The sequence below is a fragment of the Euprymna scolopes genome, chromosome 19, assembly GCF_053919585.1.
Source record: "Euprymna scolopes isolate OS-2025 chromosome 19, ASM5391958v1, whole genome shotgun sequence".
Classification (NCBI taxonomy): Eukaryota; Metazoa; Mollusca; class Cephalopoda; order Sepiida; family Sepiolidae; genus Euprymna; species Euprymna scolopes.
Window position 1 is genome coordinate 126,214,143 of NC_136500.1, and position 20,969 is coordinate 126,235,111.

Sequence of the window (20,969 nt, forward strand, 5' to 3'; positions counted from 1 at the left end):
TTTAATGCAAAACATCTAGAATCATTATTTAATGCAAAACATCTGGAATCATTATTTAATGCAAACATCTTGAATCATTATTTAATGCAAAACATCTAGAATCATTATTTAATGCAAAATATCTAGAATCATTATTTAATGCAAAACATCTAGAATCATTATTTAATGCAAACATCTAGGATCATTATTTAATGCAAACATCTTGAATCATTATTTAATGCAAAACATCTAGAATCATTATTTAATGCAAAACATCTAGAATCATTATTTAATGCAAAACATCTAGAATCATTATTTAATGCAAAACATCTAGAATCATTATTTAATGCAAAACATCTTGAATCATGATTTAATGCAAACATCTAGAATCATTATTTAATGCAAAACATCTAAAATGATTATTTAATGCAAACGGTATTAAGATATAAATATATTTGTAAATTCTTGATTTAAGACGAGCGGAACTTTTTTTTTAATTTGAACAGATTAATGATAAATATTTTTTCTGTTTCGTTGAATCTGAAATGTAATTGTTTCGTTAAAGTAACTTATGTCTCAAAACCTATCAGACAGTAATGAGTTTCGTTTGGCGATATGTTGCACTCCTAGAAAAAATAAATAAGTAAAGAAAGTTGAATTTCTTCTTACATTTAAAGTAAAGTTAGATAATAATTTAATTTGACCTTGATATTGACGCAAGGTTCATGCATTGCTCGTATATACTGATATGAAAACGTTATGTTTATCTTCAATAAAATTTTTGGATGATTTGAGAAATTTCTTAGTAGGACGGCACTTGGAGTAAATGTGGTATTATGGTCATAGATGATTCTAATTAAGAGTACGATAGACATTTTCTAAAGTGTGAGAAAATGGGTGTTGTTGGTCATCCTTTATCAGCATGACTAGAAAATGTCTCGTACTTTGTTAAAATATAATTTTTATGTCTTGTGCAAATATTTCAAAGTGTAGTAGCTGTTCTATCTGTAGTCATTATGGGCAAATAGAACAAACAGAACTTTCCTCATATGTACAAATAAGGTTTGTCATTAAATTGTCATACTATTTATAGGCTGATTCAATTTTTATTCTCTGCTTTGATATTACTAGTTAAGTGATCTCATTGTTTTATTTTTTGTTTTCACGTATATCAGGCTGACACAAGGCTGTTGGCTCTGGAGGCTCTCCTTGGTGCATGAATTACATAACATTATGGTATGTTTATAATTCAGGAAAAGATAATTGTTGTATATTTTAATTTAATTTTTTTTGTTTGTTTTTCTGTTTTCTTATTTAAAAAATGCTGGAATTGGACGAGATGTGGCAAAGATGCTGTCGAAATGTGGTGCCAAAACCTATGCCCTCAGCAGGACTGAAGAACACCTGAAAACATTAGTAGCAGAGGTCAGATAATTTTTTTTTTTACATATTATATAAATAAATGAAAATAAATTAAAAAACATGCTTATCAGGTCCAGAAGCCACTCGACGTTAAAAGTTAATGAGATGGATGAATTGTTAGCTGAATGATGAATAATATTTTTTATTTTTTTTATTACATTTTCATCCCAAACAAGGCGCATTGCCACTTTGGTGTAGGGGGCTACTATGAGGGGCAACAGCTACTGGGATACTATGTAGGGAGTTGGGCAGCAAGATGTCAGTTCATTATTAAAGTTGTAGATGTTGCATGGATTTTATTCAATAAATATTTCTAATTCCATTTCCTTTTTCTCTCTCATATGAATTAAATAAATTTTAAGTATGTAATTAAATTCTAACTTGCAACGTCAATTTTTAGAATTAAATATTTAAACTTTATGAATGTAATACTTTTTTTATGTTAATATTACTAATTTTCATTCAATTTTTTTATTCAATTTTTTTATGTTAATATTACTAATTTTCAACTGTTTTTATGTTAATATTACTAATTTTCAACTGTTTTTATGTTAATATTACTAATTTTCAACTGTTTTTATGTTAATATTACTAATTTTTAACTGTTTTTATGTTAATATTACTAATTTTCAACTGTTTTTATGTTAATATTACTAATTTTTAACTGTTTTATGTTAATATTACTAATTTTTAACTGTTTTTTTGTTAATATTACTAATTTTCAACTGTTTTTATGTTAATATTACTAATTTTCAACTGTTTTTATGTTAATATTACTAATTTTCAACTGTTTTTATGTTAATATTACTAATTTTCAACTGTTTTTATGTTAATATTACTAATTTTCAACTGTTTTTATGTTAATATTACTAATTTTCAACTGTTTTTATGTTAATATTACTAATTTTCAACTGTTTTTATGTTAATATTACTAATTTTTAACTGTTTTTATGTTAATATTACTAATTTTTAACTGTTTTTTATTATTTCGCTTCACATTTTTATCTTTATGAACATTCCTATCATAATTGGAATTATTTTTATTTTATTATCAGATATATGCATTGACATCTTTTAAATCTCTTAAAATTTTAATGCAAAATTCTATTTTAAAAATAGTTTTACCTTAAATTATGTCTTAATTTACATTTTTCTTTCTCTTGTTTAATTTTTTATGGTTTGTTTTTACTTATGATTTTTTTTTAATTAAAATATATTAAATTATCAGTAACATTAAAAAATAATTAACTTTAAATTAAATTATGCCTTTTTTTTACATAAATGATTTTATGGTCGTAAACACTTAAAAGCATTAGACCATTTAATTTGACAAACTTCTAATTTTCAATCTTTATTAGTGGTGCCATATGAATTCAAAGACATTTTTTTGTTCAGATATTCAACTAATATTATGAAGTATTTATCTTAAAATCTCACAGATTATAATACACTAAAAAGGGACATTAATAGTTTATTGGAAATTGATATTATTTACCTAGGTTTAGGGTTCCAATATTGAATCAAAACTTCTTGCCAGCAAAAGTAGTTCAAAATGAGAGTCAGCCAACAAACCCAGTTATCTATTATAAAGTGAAGTCGTATTCCTATCTGTTTAATATATACAAAAGGTGCGCTCGATATAAATGCAGGTGTAATTCAGGGGTCGGTCATGAACCTTTATTATTCCTGATATTCATAAATGATCTCCCTGATAAAATAGTCTCTGAGATAGGTGTATTTACTGACGACACCACACTGTATAACGAGGAGAAAACAAATGAAGACATATCTAAGGCAATGGCGGCAACCCTAGTCTGTAATGGAATGGGGTCAGAAATGGATGGTAACATTCAACGCTGCCAAGACTAAGCTCGTTTCCTTTAATAATTACATGAAACCTTACCAACCACCAATAGCTATGGCTAAAGATAAATTAACTGAAAGTATTTCATTCAAACTCCTCAGCTTAATGTTCACGAGGAACATAAGTTGAAACAGATACATTGAGAGCATTGCCAAGGCCGCTGTGAAGAAGGTGGGCTCTCTCTACCATGCTAGAAAGTTACTTACGCCAGAAAGTATCCTATACCTCTACAAGGCGACCATTCGCCCATGTATGGAGTATTGTTGTCGCATTTGAGCTGTTGCATCTGCTACTAGTCTCTCACTTCTGGACAAAGTTCAAAAGAAAGTCGCCAACCTGGCATGTCCTGAACTGTTATCTAATCTTAAACCTCTGTCTCATCGATGAAATGTTACATCCCTCCGCCTGTTTTACAAGTATTTTAATGGTGAATGCTCTGACGAACTACAAGCCCTTGTACCCCCTTGAGGTAAATACCCCTGACAAACAACAAAGTCCCACCCCTACACAGTAGAGATCCCTAGATGTAAGAAAGCCTTCTACTTTAATAGTTTCTTCCCCGGAACTGCTAGACTTTGGAATTCCCTTCCGGGTTCCTGCTTCCCCAACTGTACTGACATGCAGAAGTTCAAGTGTAATGTAAACAGACATCTTGCTGCTCAACTCCCTACATAGTATCCCTGCAACTTATTTCCCTGATAGTAGCCCCCTCCATCAAAGTGGCACTGTGCTTTGTTTGTGGTGAAAATGTTATAAAAAAATAAAAAATATTATTCATCATTCAACTAACAATTCATCCATCTCATTAACTTTTAATATCGAGTGGCTTCTGGACCTGATAGCATGTTTTTCTTTTATTTATTTTTATTTATTTATATAATATGTTAAAAATGTGCTTAAAAAAAAGTTAAATAATCTCAACGAGAAAACTTATCATACTTGCTAATGTCATATCTCTCTATATATAAAAGGCACTTTGTATATATGGGTCCTGGATATGACCTTAAATTATATCCGATGGTGAGGTCCCAGCTTGCAGGCTTTGGGGAGTATGGAGCCACCCTTTAATTGCCATTGCTCCCAGGTCCACTCTGACCCGGAGTTGTAGTACCTGTTAGGGTTCCAACTATAGGTTAAATAGAAACTGACTTGAAAAAAAACAAATATATTCTATTAAAAATTTTTTTCAAAATCAATGGATTCGGCATTAAATAACCTGAAAAGGGTTGATATGCCGTAAAACAAAAACATCCAACTTGTATGTGTAAACTTGTTCCCTATAGACTCTGAAACAGCTGAACCGTTTTTTCTTTGTTTTTTTTTATTTTCACTTAAATGTATTATTTTAGAAGTTCTACAGAATCTGCTCTGCTGGGCCTCAACTTCAGTATTCAATATGGTATCACTTCAATAACCAACATGGTCACAGAAAAGAACATAGAAAATCTTGTAGTCTATTTTTGTTCCATTGAATAAATTTACTTTCTTTTGTGTGTGTATTTTTTTTTTTTTTTGTCCTGAAACATGTTCTTTTATTACAGTGCCCTGAAATTCATGCCGTTGTGTGTGATTTGAGTGATTGGGACAAAACTTGTTCCACAGTTACCTCCCTTGGACCCATTGATCTTCTAGTCAATAACGCTGGCATTGGTATCCTGAATTCGTTTTTAGAAGCTAAGAAAGAAGACTTTGAGCAGTAAGTTTAGTTATTAGTTTTTCAATTATTTGGTTTCCACAGTTATTTTTCTTTCTTTTTTTTAAGAACTTCTATTTTTAGACAGGAGAATTATTACAGCCCATTTTCCTTAAATTGCTTATTTTCAAGCTCATTCATTGGTTAGAGGTGTCCATATTTAACAGTCTTCCATCATGTTCATTAGTTCTTCTGATGACATCATCATAACTGGTCCACATATACATAATTTCTGGCCTTCCTTTTTTTTTAAATTTTTTGATTTCCACATTATTAGTTAGCATACACATTTATTGTTTGGGCTCAAATCAAGTTATTAAGTTAGATTTATGTCCAAGGAACCTATATCTAAAATTTCAATTGTTTATACCCAAAATTGGTGGAGGAGTTTGGTAGAGTTCTCACAGGTCAAATCGTTAAACTTTGACCCCCTTAACAGCCAAATTTCTGGCCGAAAATGGATTACAAAGATTTTCCCAAATCTCCATACCCTGTATATTAAATATTGAGTCTGTAAACTGAAAATTGACAGTTATTGTGTAGGGAAATGTACATACACACTTTCACTTTTATAGATATATAGATAATCATTGCAAAGTTTTTTCAGTCTTGTTTTAATTAAAAATTATTGAAATTAGTAGGGCTTTTTTTAATAAAAATTATTGAAAACACTTTTTGTGCTATATTTTTTAAAGAATAATTATTGAAAACACCTTTTAAAATCTTTTAAAACTATAGTTTGTGTGTTTGCTATTATATTGTATTTGCCTCATAACTAAAAACGTCTTAATACATAATGTGTATTTGAATAATTTTGACTTTCAACCTTTCAGGACATTCAGTGTCAATTTGAATGCAGTAGTGAATGTATCACAGGCAAGTCAACTTTGATATTTCTGTGAATCTTCAAGAAAAAAACTTAATTTTCTCAAGGTTATTTTAACTCTTTTTGTTTATAAGCAAACTAAAAAAGTCATTTATTTTCTTTTTGGTTAACAACACATTGCATCAATTTCTTTTTAGAAAAAAATGAAAAAAAAAAACACATTTATTCACCATTGTCACTAGTTTTGTATTATTAGAGTGGGCTATTGTTCAGGAGAGTTGGAGAAATGTCTGAAATTATAAAGCTTTCTGAAACAAAAAAAAATGTCTGCATTTCATAAATAAAAGCCTGTTAGTAAAACTCTGAGAAAGCAAGTTAATATGTTTAATTGCTATGTATGTATGTATATTATTATTATTATTATTATTATTATTATTATTATTATTATTATTATTATAATATATATTATTATTATTGTAATATATATATATACTATTATTATTGTAATATATATATACTATTATTATTATAATATACATATTATTATTATTATTATAATATATATATATTATTATTATTATTATAATAATATATATATATTATTATTATTATAATAATATATATATATTATTATTATTATAACAATATATATATATTATTATTATTATAATAATATATATATATTATTATTATAATAATATATATATATATTATTATAATATTAATAATATATATATATTATAATAATATCTATATATTATTACAATATTAATAATATATATTATAATAATATATATATATATATATTATTATAATATTAATAATATATATATATATTATAATAATATGTATATATATATATATATATATTATAATATTAATAATATATATATTATAATAATAATATATATATTATTATAATATTAATAATATATATATATTATAATAATAATATATATATATATATATATTATAATAATAATATGTATATATATATATATTATAATAATAATATGTATATATATATATTATTATAATAATAATTATATATATATATATATTATTATAATAATAATTATATATATATATATATTATTATAATAATAATTATATATATATATATATATATAATGATTATGTAATTTATATGACTAAAAAAAACAAAATATTCCAATTGTTGCATCTTTAAGTAAGTAGTTTGTATGGACTCTGTTTTGGTCAGGGAGACTTTTTTTTTTTTTACATGGAGGTCACCACTTATCAAGGCCCAGAAGCCACTCTGGGATAAGGGTTAATGCGTGTATAGTAATCAATGGGATAGTAATTGTTAGTAATGGAGATTTGATAAAGTGTCTTACTTAAGGGGGGGGGAGCGGTTCATCAGGAATTTGTTTATATTAGACTTGAAGACATCCCAGTTGTAGTCAGGTGTATTTTCCTGTGTTAAGTGGCATAAGCCATTGAAAAATATATTCAAATGCATTTAGGTGATCCTCAATGATCATTGCTGTCTTCATTGTCGATTTTGGGGTTCTTGCTCATCAGATCAGACCCCTATTTTTTTTTTCAAAATTAATCATTCCCCTTTTTCCATTTGCAAGTCAGCCAATGAAAAGGAAGCGTGTATTCAAAAATTAATAATAAAATTGCTATGTTCTTATCGAGTCGATTCATTTATTGGATCATTTAATCTAACCAAATTAATTTTTTCAAAATCATATGGGACTCATAGATTTAAACTTAAAGTAAAACTATAACAACGCAATCATAAATAACAGATGGAGTTTTAAATTACTAAAGTTAAAATACATAACCAAAACTTTCAGATGCCATGCTGGTTATAATTGTTGTCATATATTTCAACTGATTTTAAACGCTTCCTTGCTCGGCTAGTTGTAATAACTTGCAAATATCATAGTCGAAATTCTGCTGGGTCTCCCTGCTGTTGGCAGCCATTTACTTTTTTTTCTTGTCTCCATGCCTAAAGAAACTTCAGCCATATATATATATATATATATATATATATATATATATATATATATATATATATATATATATTAATTCTTATTATGAATATTTCATCTAATCTTATATGTATTATAATACATACTTAAATAATTGCCACTTATATACTACTAGAAAATAAATGTAAACCTAAAATATTTTGTGACTTCATCACCACCAGAACACAAGATTTTATGTTATTGACATAAATACACCTGTTTGTGTTGGCAAAAGTGTGTTCATTTTTATGGTGCTTATTGCGATCAATAAATCTTTTGTTTAAGCCAAGATATGTTCATCTAAACCGCAAGAACTTTCTCGTCAACCTAAATAATTTTCATGTGCATAATATATACTTAGATGATTGGCATCAATAAACATGACCAATTTAAAAAGAAAATGTTCTCTTTAGCAGTTTCTCTTAGTTTTTAAAAATTTATCACACATTTTTTTTTCATTTTGGATATTTTTTCTTGATGAAATAATTCTATTCACTGAAAATTGTTTCAAAATTTGTGCACTTCAGGTGGTTGTGAAAAGAATGATTGCAGATTCATGCAGAGGGTCTATCGTGAATGTCTCCAGCCAAGCGTCTATTATTGGACTGAAAAATCATGCTGCTTATTGTAGCAGCAAAGGCGCCCTTGATGCACTCACCAGAGTTATGGCCTTGGAATTAGGACCTTTTGGGGTGCGTGTGACCAGCATATATTTCATTAAAACTTTTCAAATTTTGAAATAATCTCTTTTCAAAGGAAAGCATTTCAGTTGTCAACTTTGAACTTTAAAGCGTGTAAAATTTTAAGGGGGATGTTGTAGTTTGCTTGGAATTATTTGAAGATTATGACAATCAAGTCTTGTAGGAAAAAAAAAAAAAAAAGAATACAGGGTGAGCAAAAAAAACGGGCCCCAACTCTAATTAGGCCTCGTTTCTTAGTGTTTTGTCCGAATGAAATGAAACTTTGGTCATTACTAGTTTATTATATTCAAAACATCACATCAAAACACTAGGGTCTTTGGCCTTTGTTTTCTCCATTGACTGTAAAATGCTCAGAAAAACAATTGAATGTCCACTGTTTTTTTTTTGGGGGGGGGGGGGTCACCCTGTATGTGCAAATTTTTTTCTTCTCCTGGAGATGAGTTATACCTCAAAGATTGAAGAACTTAACACCACATTACCGTCCTGGTGTGATACATCATGTTGATAAATATTTTATAATGGAAAAACTCAATCATGTTCTGCAAAGCTAAACAAAATTTTTGTTTCTGTATAAAACAAGCAAACCAAACACCATGAATAAATATTTAAAGATATAAAGAACTTGAAGTATAAAAACGTTTTACAAAAATGACTGAATTCAGCATTAAAGAACTGGAAAAGGGTTGGTATGACATAAAACAACCAAACCAGAATTCCGTCTTTTTTGCGTCACTTATATTGAAATAGATGGAGATCTAAACTGGCAGCATCCGAGGCTCTTCAGATAATGGTCACTGAACAACGTGGTATCTAGCATTCAAGTGATTCCTAGATGCAGGTTCTTGTTGCTGAATAAGAGATCATTTGAATCTAAATATCACAATGCAACTTGACGGCAATAAATAAACGAGCAAGGCGGTATTAGTCAACATCCGTGCATAATGCAGCCAAAGAAACAGAACACATGTCCTCGCATTCATTTGGTCCTTCGAGATGAACAGGGGTCAAGTATTCAAACGGTGACCACTACTATGGTAACTATCTTGTTAGCTACAACTATCGAAGAAGAATACTCGTTTCAGGACAAGTCAAATTAATTTCCGAACAGAACAGTTTTGCATCACTTTTATGTTCCATTACGAAATTTAAAATAACAGCATATACTAAACTTTATGTTTGGAATCCTTGTTGTAATTTTGATCCAGATCCATTAGATGATTTTGATTCTAGAAAATGTCTCAACCTAATTAGAGTTGAGGCCCGTTTTTTTTGGTGGGGGGGTCACCCTGTATATATATATAATGTGTATGTGTTTATAATAGATGTGTGCTTATAATGCTAATGTAAAGTAAACCCAATTAGTGCAATATGAAAAGAATAAAGCAACAGAAAGTGCTTCTTCATGTTTTGAATTATTTAATTTATATTTCAACGTTATAACTTTATTTACAAAATGTTTCAAAGTAACAGTCGTGAATCATGATCTTTTTTTTTTATGCCCCAATAAGACTTCACTTATATTTTGAATTTTTTTGTTTAGATTCGTGTGAATTGTGTCAACCCAACTGTGGTATTGACAGAGATGGGCTTGACCTACTGGAGTGATCCAGCCAAATCTGAAGCCATGCTCAATCGAATTCCATTGAAAAAATTCGCTGGTAAGTTAAAAGATTTTAGCTTTTTTCATTGTCCCCCACCCCCAAGGATTTTTCTATTTTTTAGTTTGAAATTGCATTTTCATTGCTGAATGGGCAGATACTTTTATATGCATCCAGGCACCTCCAACAGAACTTTGATTATCGGCTGTCACACTTAAAATATTTTTGTTGATCTGTTATGCTTAACTAGCTAACAGTGCATAATAGTCAACCACCTCAGCAGAAATAACCTTCTTAGTGACATGCAATATGGTTTCCGTTCTGCTAGATCTACAGCAGATGTGCTAACGGTTATATCTCATAAGATTAGTGAATCTCTCGACAAAGGCTTCCTTTCTAGGGCAATTGCTCTTGACATATCAAAGGCCTTCGATAAGGTATGGCACAAGGTCTACTTCACGAGATTTCCAACTACGGTATAACTGGAAACGTTTTCTCAATTATTAAATCATTTCTCTCTGATAGGCTCATAAGAGTAGTGGTTGATGGGCAGAAATCAGAGGCCCACAGTATTAATGCTGGAGTCCCTCAGGGGTCCATCCTGGGCCGAACTCTTTTCCTGATCTACATCAATGATCTCCCAAAACACATACTTAAATCATTTGTGACATTTATGCTGATGACACGACCATCTATGGCAACACATCAAAGGCCGTAAATGACAAAGTTCTCTCTGATTCTCTCTCCTCTGATCTTGAGCGCATGGTACAGTGGGGGAAGAGGTGGCTGGTTACTTTTAAAGCATCCAAAACCAAGCTTCTATCTTTACATCATCAACGCTCTGAACCCCATCTGGCATCAATTGAAATGGATGGCTCTCGTCTTGGGGAGGCTCCATGTTTTGACAAGCATCTGGGATTGACCTTTACTCTGAAATGGAACACGTGCATCAAGTCTGTTGCCAAGGTCGCTGGAAAAATGGTAGGATCCTTCTACCATTCCAGAAGATATCTCACTGCTGGTGCAATTCTCTATCTATATAAAAGCCAAGTACATCCAAGGATGGAGTACTGCTGCCATATCCGGGCAGTAGCTGCTAAAAACAGCCTATCCTGCCTTGACAGAGTACAAAATAGTCTTTGTGTCTTAGTGGGGGGATGCCTTTTTCTCTTCTCTGCAACCTCTCTCTCACAGAAGAGACGTTGTGAGCCTGTCATTGTTTTATCATTATTTCCATGGAAAGTGCTCGTCTGAGCTCCAATCTCTGGTCCCCCCTCGCCAATCTTTCACAAAAAACACCCGTCTAGCTGAAACTACTGTCAATAATTTTCCCCACTCTTTATCTATGCCTAAATCAAAACGTAGATTCCATGAGCAAAGCTTCTTTCTTAGAAGTGCACGCCTGTGAAACTCTTTTCCGTTTGCCTGTTTCCCACCTGACTACAACTTGGATGTTTTCAAGTCCAACATCAATAAATTCCTGATAAACCGCCCCCTTAAGTAAGACATTTTATCAGATCTCCATTACTAATGATTACCGCGATATTGTCCCATTGATACATGCAATAACCCTTATCCCCCGAGTGGCTTCCGGGCCTTGATAAGTGGTGACTACCATGTAAAAAAAACATTGAATTTTCTCAAAATTTCCAATTCTGATGTAAAAAGAATGAGAAATGTTGATTAAAAATTATGTTTTCATAATATCCTCCTCCATCCCCCTGTTATTTGACATGAAAATAGTTTAACAATATGGTCAAGCTGAGATAAGTAGGTCCCGCAGACGAGCCTCGTTCTGATATTCAGAAAATTTAGGTTAACAACTGGTGAAGCTACCGAAAAGTCACCCTTTTGAATAAAGAAGGATATAAACAATATTTTTAAAATTAATTTCTTAATTTTGCTTAAAAACAAAATGTCAACACATATAAAGAAAATATTTTAGAAAATAATTTCTTAATTTTAAATAAAAATTGATTGTAAAGAAATCTTTTTTTTTTGTTTTAAATAATTATTGAAAATATTGCAAAGTGTTTACATAGCTGGTTCTTTGGGATAATAGGGGCGCCTGAAACCTCTTTTCCAAAACGAAAAAAGCTTTAGTATTTTTAATATTTTATAACGCTTTTTTTTAAGTTTGAAACACAAGTAGTGGCTAGTTAACTTAGAACAACAAGTGCGCATGGAGGAAATTCTTCAGGGTTTAAATGTATTATAATGCTTTTATGGTGGTCAAAAAAAGTTTTTCAGCTGCCATATTACTTCCCATTTACTTGCCTCCCCACGTGGGCAGAGTTAGACACAAGGTCGGTTTTTAATGTAGAGAAGCATTTATTACTAAAAAAACGAAATGGTGAAATATAAAAGCAAGTTAAGCTAAAAGTTAAAAAAAAAAACATGTTTTATTTTTTTAATTCCAAGAATTAAAGAAAGAAAACAATTCAAAGAAATGTTGAACGTTTATTGCTATAAATATAACGAAGCACCGGTGTCACATTTCATACAACCTAACTGTCAAGATTTTTCAGAACGAGGCTCGTCTGCTGGACCTACTTATCTCAGCTGCGCCAACAATATTTATATGAATATTTAATTCAAGAAAATTTATGTCAAAACTTGTAAACGTTTCGGTTGATGTAACTTTAAACTGTCTTCCTGTGTATCTTGTCAAACTCGGGAATCTTTTTACCAAACTCGAATCTTTCTTTGTTTTTAGTAGTGACATAATGAATAAAGTATCTAAGTACAATTCACTTCTAAGTGAAGCTTTTCTGGAGGTCCAAGGTTCAATCTTTAGTGCGGTGTGGGAAGTACAATGAATACAATTGAAAATCACGCAAGACTTCTACTTGGTCATCGCTGATAGATTAATAAATTTATAAGGTAATAATGGTTTTTATTATTGGTATTATTGACACTTGAAAACAACTATAAAAAATAATATTAAGGAAATTAAAATTTGTTATTCTCATTACAAAAATGCTAAATCTTTTGCACATACATACATCATCATTATTATTATATATGTATTATTATATATGTAATATATATACATACACACACATTGGTCTTTATTATGGAGAGTTATTAATTGTGCCTTTTTTTCCAGAGGTTGAAGATGTTGTCTACACCATTTTGTTTCTGCTGAGCAATAAATCCATGTCAACCACCGGTTCTGTTCATCCTGTTGATGGAGGCACCCTTTGTTGCTAATAAATCTTTGACTTGGATTCCATTTTTTTTTTCTCTGAACGATTCTACTAAGTCTTCTTTCCAGAAAATGTTCAAAAATTATGGTGCTAAAAATAAAAAATTGTGTTTATGCAAAACTTTGAAACAATATAAGTAAAAATTTTCTCCTCTGCGTGTTTTGTCATTTTTTGAAATTGGGAACTATTCCCAATATGTTATGCATTATTCTATTCTCATTGTGAACTATACATATATATATATATATATATATATATATATATATATATATATATATATATATATATATGCATGAATAAATATATATTATTCCAAACAATTTAAAACAAAAAAACTCGGAATAACATTTTTGCATGGCTAATGACCCCCTCATTCTAAATCCGAAAGGTGAAAGAAAAACTCCTTTTAAGAAGTAAAATATTCAGAATTTTAGGTCCAATGGCTTAAATTTCAAAATGCGAAAACATTCAGTTAAACGTTCATAAAAGAAATTGGTCTTTTCGGTTGTACTGCATTTGCAGAAAGCTAAAATTCAGTTAAGGAAAAGTGCAAATGGATACATAACCAACAAACATATGCTTCCATTGTTGGCTTAGTAAGAAAAATGTTATTCTGGTTTGTTTTTTTTTTTTTGTTCCCCCCCCCCAATTGTTTAATGTATATATATTTTTTAACTGTTTTTCTTACAATTTATGATATTCAATCATAAATTGTTTTTTTATCTAATGTATCAACCAGCAAATTTCTAGCTTTGCTGCAATCATAATTTGCTAATTGCTTACCGTCCTCTGATTAGAAGAATAGCAAGAGTGATACTATTCACATTCCCTAAAGTGTTAAGACACACAAAAAGAGTGGAAAAACTAAAATAAAAAGAGGAAATAAGTATAAGAAGCAAGGTTAGTAGAAAGACAATTGGGAGTAAGTGGTTCACTAAAGCACACAAAGATCATCTGAACTAGGATTGTTAATCAAGTTATGGTGGCCAAAAAACCGGACATAAAGGTCGAAATATTCAGAGGTAGTTCACAGAGAGTTTTAGTGGTGGCAATTAGTTTTGTGACAGTTTTACAACAATTTTTCAGTTAGAGATAGTCGATTGCAGGTTGCTGCTTGGATCAGATGAGAAAAGTTTAGGAGGCAGAGATGACCTGACATCAACCAAGGTGTGAACGTTAGCGGTAAGACGGTTAATCATGTCACACACATGCAAAGTACAACTGATATTTGCAGAATTTGTGTTGTGATTTTTTTTATGTTTGTGAGCCATTGCGGTTGCTCCTACTGCAGTGAGAGACGATGACATGGAAACGGTGTTGAGATTGGCGATTGTTGTGGGCGGGGGAACACATGGTTGCACACAGGCGATACTAAGAATATAATTAAGGATTACTTAAGATTTCTACCTGGTCATGGCTGACGAACTGAAAACAATGTAGCCTTGTAGAATAAATATAGATTGCAGTTTGAAATTCTGTACAGATTTCAAAGTTACACATAAACAGTCCGACAAGACACATCTGAAGAAGGCCAAAGGTGGCATCAGCCGAAACGTTGTGGGAAGAATATTCAAGATGAAAAGAGTATAAAAATCCATCAAAGATGTTTAGTTTTATTAAGATTATACAAATTAAAACAAAGGCCAACATATAAAAGCCACAGTCAGTTTATTATTTTGAAAATTTTAAAATAAAGCACCAGTTTCGATATTCAAGTAAAAAATAACAAAAGAAATGATCCTTCACTTTATGGCCATGAACTAAATTGACAATATTAATCCAAAAGAATTGATTGTTGAGTTTTATTGAACCACAAAAAGATGACTTTAAGGTGCAGCAATACAACTCTATAAGAGACTGTCGATTGATTATGTGTTAGTTTGAAATAACATTTTCATTGGTCTGTCAAACTTTAGTTTGAAATAACATTTTCTTCAGTCTGTAAAGCTTCAGCTTAAATAGCATTTTGTCATTTTATCAGCTTCAATTTAAAATAGTATTTTCATTGATCTGTGATGCTTCAGTTTCACATAGCATTATCGTCAGTTTGAAATAATGCTTTTTTTGTTCTGTTATGCGTGTTTGAAACAGCATTTTCTCCAGTTTGAAATAGCATTTTCGTTTCTAAACCTTGAATAAATGCATCTCAGATTCTCTATTCTTATATTATGATAGAGAATAAAGATGAACAGAAATCCAATTTCTCTTTACCCTTAAGAACTCGAAATAATCGTTGCATCAAATTTTCGACAAGCAAATTTGGCATTTTATGATTTTACTATAAGAGATTATCCTAGGATCCTTTTTCCCTGACGTAAAGTGAGCATAGGATTGAAAAGAATCTAGCTTCTGACATTAGTAACATCTTACTAATGTCTGTATATGTATATTCATTACTGTACTCTCCATTGCAATAAACTTTTCTTTCTTCCTTTATACTGATGTAGCAGGTGTTCTTTCAGCTGAGTAACAAAGATAAAACCGGAGAAAAACCCATACAATGTGACTTCTGCATCCAGAAATTTGCATGGAACAACACGCTCCAGATTCATCGGAGGATTCACATCAGGGAAAAGCCGTTCCAATGTGAAATCTGTGGAAAAAAATTTGCCCAATCCGACAAACTCTGACGCCACAAACAAATGCACCTGCAATGGATAAAAAAAGGGAAGAAAATCTCCACTAGAAACAAGCAGTCATCGACATCCACAACGCCCTCTAAAAAAGCTGACGATTATCCACAAAATGATTATTTATCGGTGCTATAAAAATATCCAGGTGTAATTTTAAATAAGATTTTTGAAGACTTTTTTTTAGTGGAAATCGCTCCAGACAAGGCGTGATGACATTTGATGCAAGAAGTTAAAAAAAGATTACTTGAATGTCAAAACTTAGTCAATGATTAGGTGTTACATGGATAGACAACACAAATTTGTCTCTTGATGCAATCAGAACTGATGAAATAGGAAGGAAATAATAAACCTTTCTTTCTTCCTTATTCTGATGTATCAGTTGTTATTTCCATGCCGTAACAAGGCTACAACTTATTTTAAAATCTACAAAACATTATTTCAGTATAAAGTTGAAATGAAAAACATTGAAATTAACCACGGAATATTACACCTCCCTTCCATCTCTCCCCAGATAATTTATCCCCATTTTTGTTCGCTATTTGAAACAACACGTTTTAAGTTGGTAATATCACTTCATTTGCTATTGATCCTGGGTTTGCTTCTTGTTTCTCCGAAATGCATAAAACTCCAAAATACACTTTATCAACTGATAGGTTTGTTTTGTCAAAACTTGGAGATATAATGAAATAATGACTGCAAAGAACTTCTTTTCTTCCTCTTAAAATCAAACGGAATTTCCATGAACAGAGTCTCTGTCCAAGAACTTCCTGTGAAACAGATTACCACAGGATTGCTTACCTGTAAGTTAAAATCGTCTTCAAATCCAATGTCAACAAATACTTGACATAAACTGTTTGTGTAAATAATCAATTTTTTTTTTCTTTTTCGTTCTGTTAATCATTTTCAATCGTTCATATTTGTCATCATTCATCTATCCATCTTTTTTTAACCATTATCTTTGAGTGGTTTCTAGCCTTGATAATCGATGACATTAGTAAAAAAAAGAAACAGTTGCTGTTGAGATTTTGGAAGTTCTGAAAGCTTTGATTGAATCTTTTTTTTGTGCGAAGCAGTGTCTGCAACTGAACCGGTTGTTCAAATTTCACTCAGATGCACAAAATGTGTTATGATATTCACAATTTGCTCATAAAAAATATGAATTTTTGTCTGTTCTTTTTTAATTTTTCTTTTCATTTCTTCATTTTGTATATATATATATGTATGTATATATATATATATATTAAAAACCAACACAACATGTTTGAGTTCTGCATCAGTTCTCATTTGTCTCAAGGGAATCATCATTCAGTAATGAGAATTCTGATCCAGCTGATGGATGCGAAGACGCATCACTCAGCTCTGTGTCGAGCCTCGAGTAAAGACTTAAACTCGGGCTGTGAGGTGATGAACCTGGTTTAAGCCCTGAGGGACTCATCGCTTCCGGGTTACTCTTGGCCAATTTCTCTGCTTCAAATTTCTCTTCTTCTATCCGAATGAAATCAAACACAGATTTGCTCAAGCTGCCTTCGTCTAAGGGATTATCCTTTTCTTCGTGCTCCCCTTGAATATTTGGATAGGTATCAGGCAGATTGCTCGTAACTTGTGAGTCAAGGCTGGGACTCATCTCTTCTGGAGAAACCTCATCTTTGTAGTTTGATTTGGTTGCGTTTTGATTCATGGGGAGAATATTTTTGTGGGCCGTCAGCTTTTCTAATGTACGGATTATCTGGAACAAAAAAAAACTTAAGTTAGAGAAAGATGAAGCATACGAGAGAAGAATGCATAATTGGTTATCCAGACTTTAGCTTTGATTGCCCTCTACTCGTTGTGCTGTTCGGATGGAAGAATCTAGTGACTGCTAGGTTTTCATTGTATGGGTAATTTATTTCATAAACGTCTCACTAGACAACTGATCATTATGAAATAAAGTTGCAATGCAAATCTAATTTTATAATCAGATTTAAAAAGGCAGATCTAGTTTTTTTTTCAGAATTTTTACCATATCAAGCATTTTTGAAGAACAATGTTCCATATAACAATCTAATGAAAGTTAGTCTTTATATAAAGTAAAGCTTGATCTGATTCTCAACTTTGTTGTCATGAAAATATTTCTGCGTTCAAATCAATATTTGATTCTAACTAACCAGTTTATTGGGTGGATCCTGGCAGCATGTTTTTAAAAATAATGAACAAATCAATTTGATTTCATTTCTTTCATAAAATGATTTTTCCCAGTCAGAATATTTTTCAAATTAGAGAATGAAATAATGGTCAACTGAAAAAGCAATGTTTACAAGGAAGAGAGAGTGAGAGATAAAGAGCGAGCTACTTCATAGTTTATAGCAGGTGACATTCTCTGTATCTTTCTGTAATTAAAAAGAAGGGTGTTGTGTTATAAAAATAAGACACATTCACAACTAGGTTGTTTCTCTGTCTTTCCTTTAAGTAGTACAATAGCTCAGTTGGAAGTGTCAGGTTAGAGTGTTCGAGGATGAATTTGGAGATGTGCCAAGAAGATGAGTCAAAGTTTTTCAAAAGACTGATTACACAGGATGAAACCTGAGTCCATCTCTATGATCCAGAGATTAAATCTCAGTCAATGCAGTCGAAGCACTTGGACTCACCACCTCCAAAGAAGGCAAGGGTGCAGCCCTTTGCTGGCAAGGTCATGCTCACAGTCTTCTGGGACCAAGACGGAGTAGTGATGACAGATTTCCTGGCAGAGGGTACCACAATTACAGGAGCCTATTATGCTTCTCTTTTGAGGAAATTAAGGGAAGCTATCAAAATCAAGAGGCAGAGCAAGATCAGCAAAGATACACTCCTCCTGCAGGACAACACTCCGGTCCACAACTCGCATGTCGCCAGATCAGAAGCACGGGTGTGTGGTTATGAAATCCTCCCCCATCCTCCCTACTCTCCTGACTTTCACCTCTTCCCAGCCATGAAGTTGTTTTTGAAAGGAAAGCATTTCCCAGATGATGCAGCCTTGATTTCTGAAGTCATGTCATGGTTAGAGGACCAAGCTGGGGTGTTCTACAAAAACGGTCTCCAGATCTGCATCAAACGATGGGAGAAATGTATAACTCTGGGTAGTCTATATGTAGAGAAAGACTAATAACTGTGCCAAGTTTCGTTGCTCTACTACTATGGGAATTGGGTCAGGGGCATTACTTATTGCACACCCCATGTATCTGAAGGTCACTATTTCAATCACTGGTCACTTGACATCATTTTTTAATTTTTTTCTTCTTTCTTAAACTTTGTTGTTTCTCTCCGTAAAGATTAAGATAACATTACCTAAACAACAATTTGTAGTTTTATAACAATTTGGATCATTTTATACTTTAATAACCAAATGATACTGTACTAATTAAATTTAACTTCTTGACACATCCTGGAAGCAGCTTATCCTGCCTTAGAGTTCAAAATAGACTTCATAGCTTAGGGAGGATGCCCTGCAACTTTTCCCTGCAATCTCTTTCCCACAGAAGAGATATTGCGAGCCTGTCTCTGCTATATTATTTTCATGGTAAGTGCTCGTCTGAGCTCCAATCTATGGTCTCCCTGGCCTGACTTTCACAAAAAAAGACTCATCTAGCTGAAACCACTATCAATAATTTCCCCACTCTTTATCTGTGCTTAAACCCAAACAATAATAGTAATAAGTATTTTCAATATTTCCTTCTACATTCTCTCGTCCATTTTTTCAATTTACATATAACTCAAGATGTTTTTATATGCATTAGAAAGATGTTTTAGCAGATAAGAATCTTTACATTTATTAGAACATCTGCTTTACTATTCACATAGGATGCCTACTCGAGAGAACTTGATTGTCATGAAAAACCCCTGTACAGAGAGACCTTAGGCACTCCAAGATAGTAGTCTAGTATAGCATTCACATTCTCCCCAGTAGATAATCACATTCTCTTAAGTAGATAATCACATTCTCTTAAGTAGATAATCACATTCTCTCTAGTAGATATTCACATTCTCTCTAGTAGATAATCACATAAAACTTTTGAAAGAAAACTTACAGCCATTAATTATAAGTGATTTGCTATACTTATAGGTAAATATGCACTGAACAGATACCATAATACTTTAAATTCTAATTTTGATATATCTTTTAATTTAAACGCAAAAAAAACAATTGGGACACTGAAAACGTACACAGTAAAACAATATTGTCGCATTGATTATTTGTAACGCAAATTTTAAAAAAACATTTTCTGAGTTTTTTATTTATGTTGGTAGTGTAGAAGAAAATGTATGAATGTTTTTTATGAAAGGTGTATTAAAAAATGGAGAATAAATTAAAGAAAAAAGTAAGGCGGTGGGTAAATCCCTGTTGTAAAATGCTCTTATGGTTGTATGTTATTTGTAAGAAAATTGTGTTAAAATAACTTAAACGTAATACGGAAATGAACGATCTAAAAAAAAATGCAGAAAGTATTAACAATCATTTATTTGGATAATTTAAAGGCGAAAAAAAAAATTGGGATGCTGAAAACGTACACAGTAAAACAATGCGTTTTATCGTTGTGTTGATTATTTGTTTATGTACGCATGTGCAACCGGAAGTTGTAAACCAGATGTTGGGGTACAACACCTGTTACAGGGTCATTTGAGTTTTATAATTATATAGATTGTAAATTACTCTTAAAGTTTTAAATAGCATTTTTCGTTGCAGTGTATGTCTTGTCTTCTAATGATTACCTTTATATTAAACAATGCTTCAAGCAATTACATTAACATCTTATCTGAGTAATATATAGTTATACATATGCAATAACAAAATGAAGAAATGGGGTTCAAGTTACTTTTCGTGCTTTTGATTTGATCAACATCTCATCAGTATGATCAGCATGCGATTCATTATCGTTACGTGTGCTTGAGATGCTGTTGTAGATGTTGAGCAGGTTATCTTTACTGAAGGAAGCCATTAGATTCAGATTGACAAAGTCTGTTCGGCACAGCCATTCCAACATGAAGAGACATATCTGAAAAACAAGAATACAAGACATGTTGTTGGCAA

General features: G+C 31.4%; 1 protein-coding gene across 1 annotated transcript; it reads left to right on the top strand.

The window, feature by feature from the left end:
* Positions 1–1,329: 1,329 nt before the first annotated feature.
* Positions 1,330–13,299, top strand: LOC145240351 (L-xylulose reductase-like). Its single transcript, XM_080103931.1, has 6 exons — positions 1,330–1,404; positions 4,807–4,961; positions 5,792–5,834; positions 8,315–8,479; positions 10,029–10,146; positions 13,196–13,299. The coding sequence occupies exons 1-6, from the start codon at positions 1,330–1,332 to the stop codon at positions 13,297–13,299; spliced, it is 660 nt and encodes a 219-aa protein (XP_079960057.1).
* Positions 13,300–20,969: the final 7,670 nt, after the last annotated feature.

Excerpts from the sequence above, each read along its gene's own strand:
- LOC145240351 (XM_080103931.1), top strand. The coding sequence starts at position 1,330 with ATGCTGTCGAAATGTGGTGCCAAAACCTATGCCCTCAGCAGGACTGAA. Across the intron at positions 4,962-5,791 it reads AAGAAAGAAGACTTTGAGCA|GACATTCAGTGTCAATTTGA; the intron begins GTAAGTTTAGTT and ends TCAACCTTTCAG. Across the intron at positions 5,835-8,314 it reads CAGTAGTGAATGTATCACAG|GTGGTTGTGAAAAGAATGAT; the intron begins GCAAGTCAACTT and ends TGTGCACTTCAG.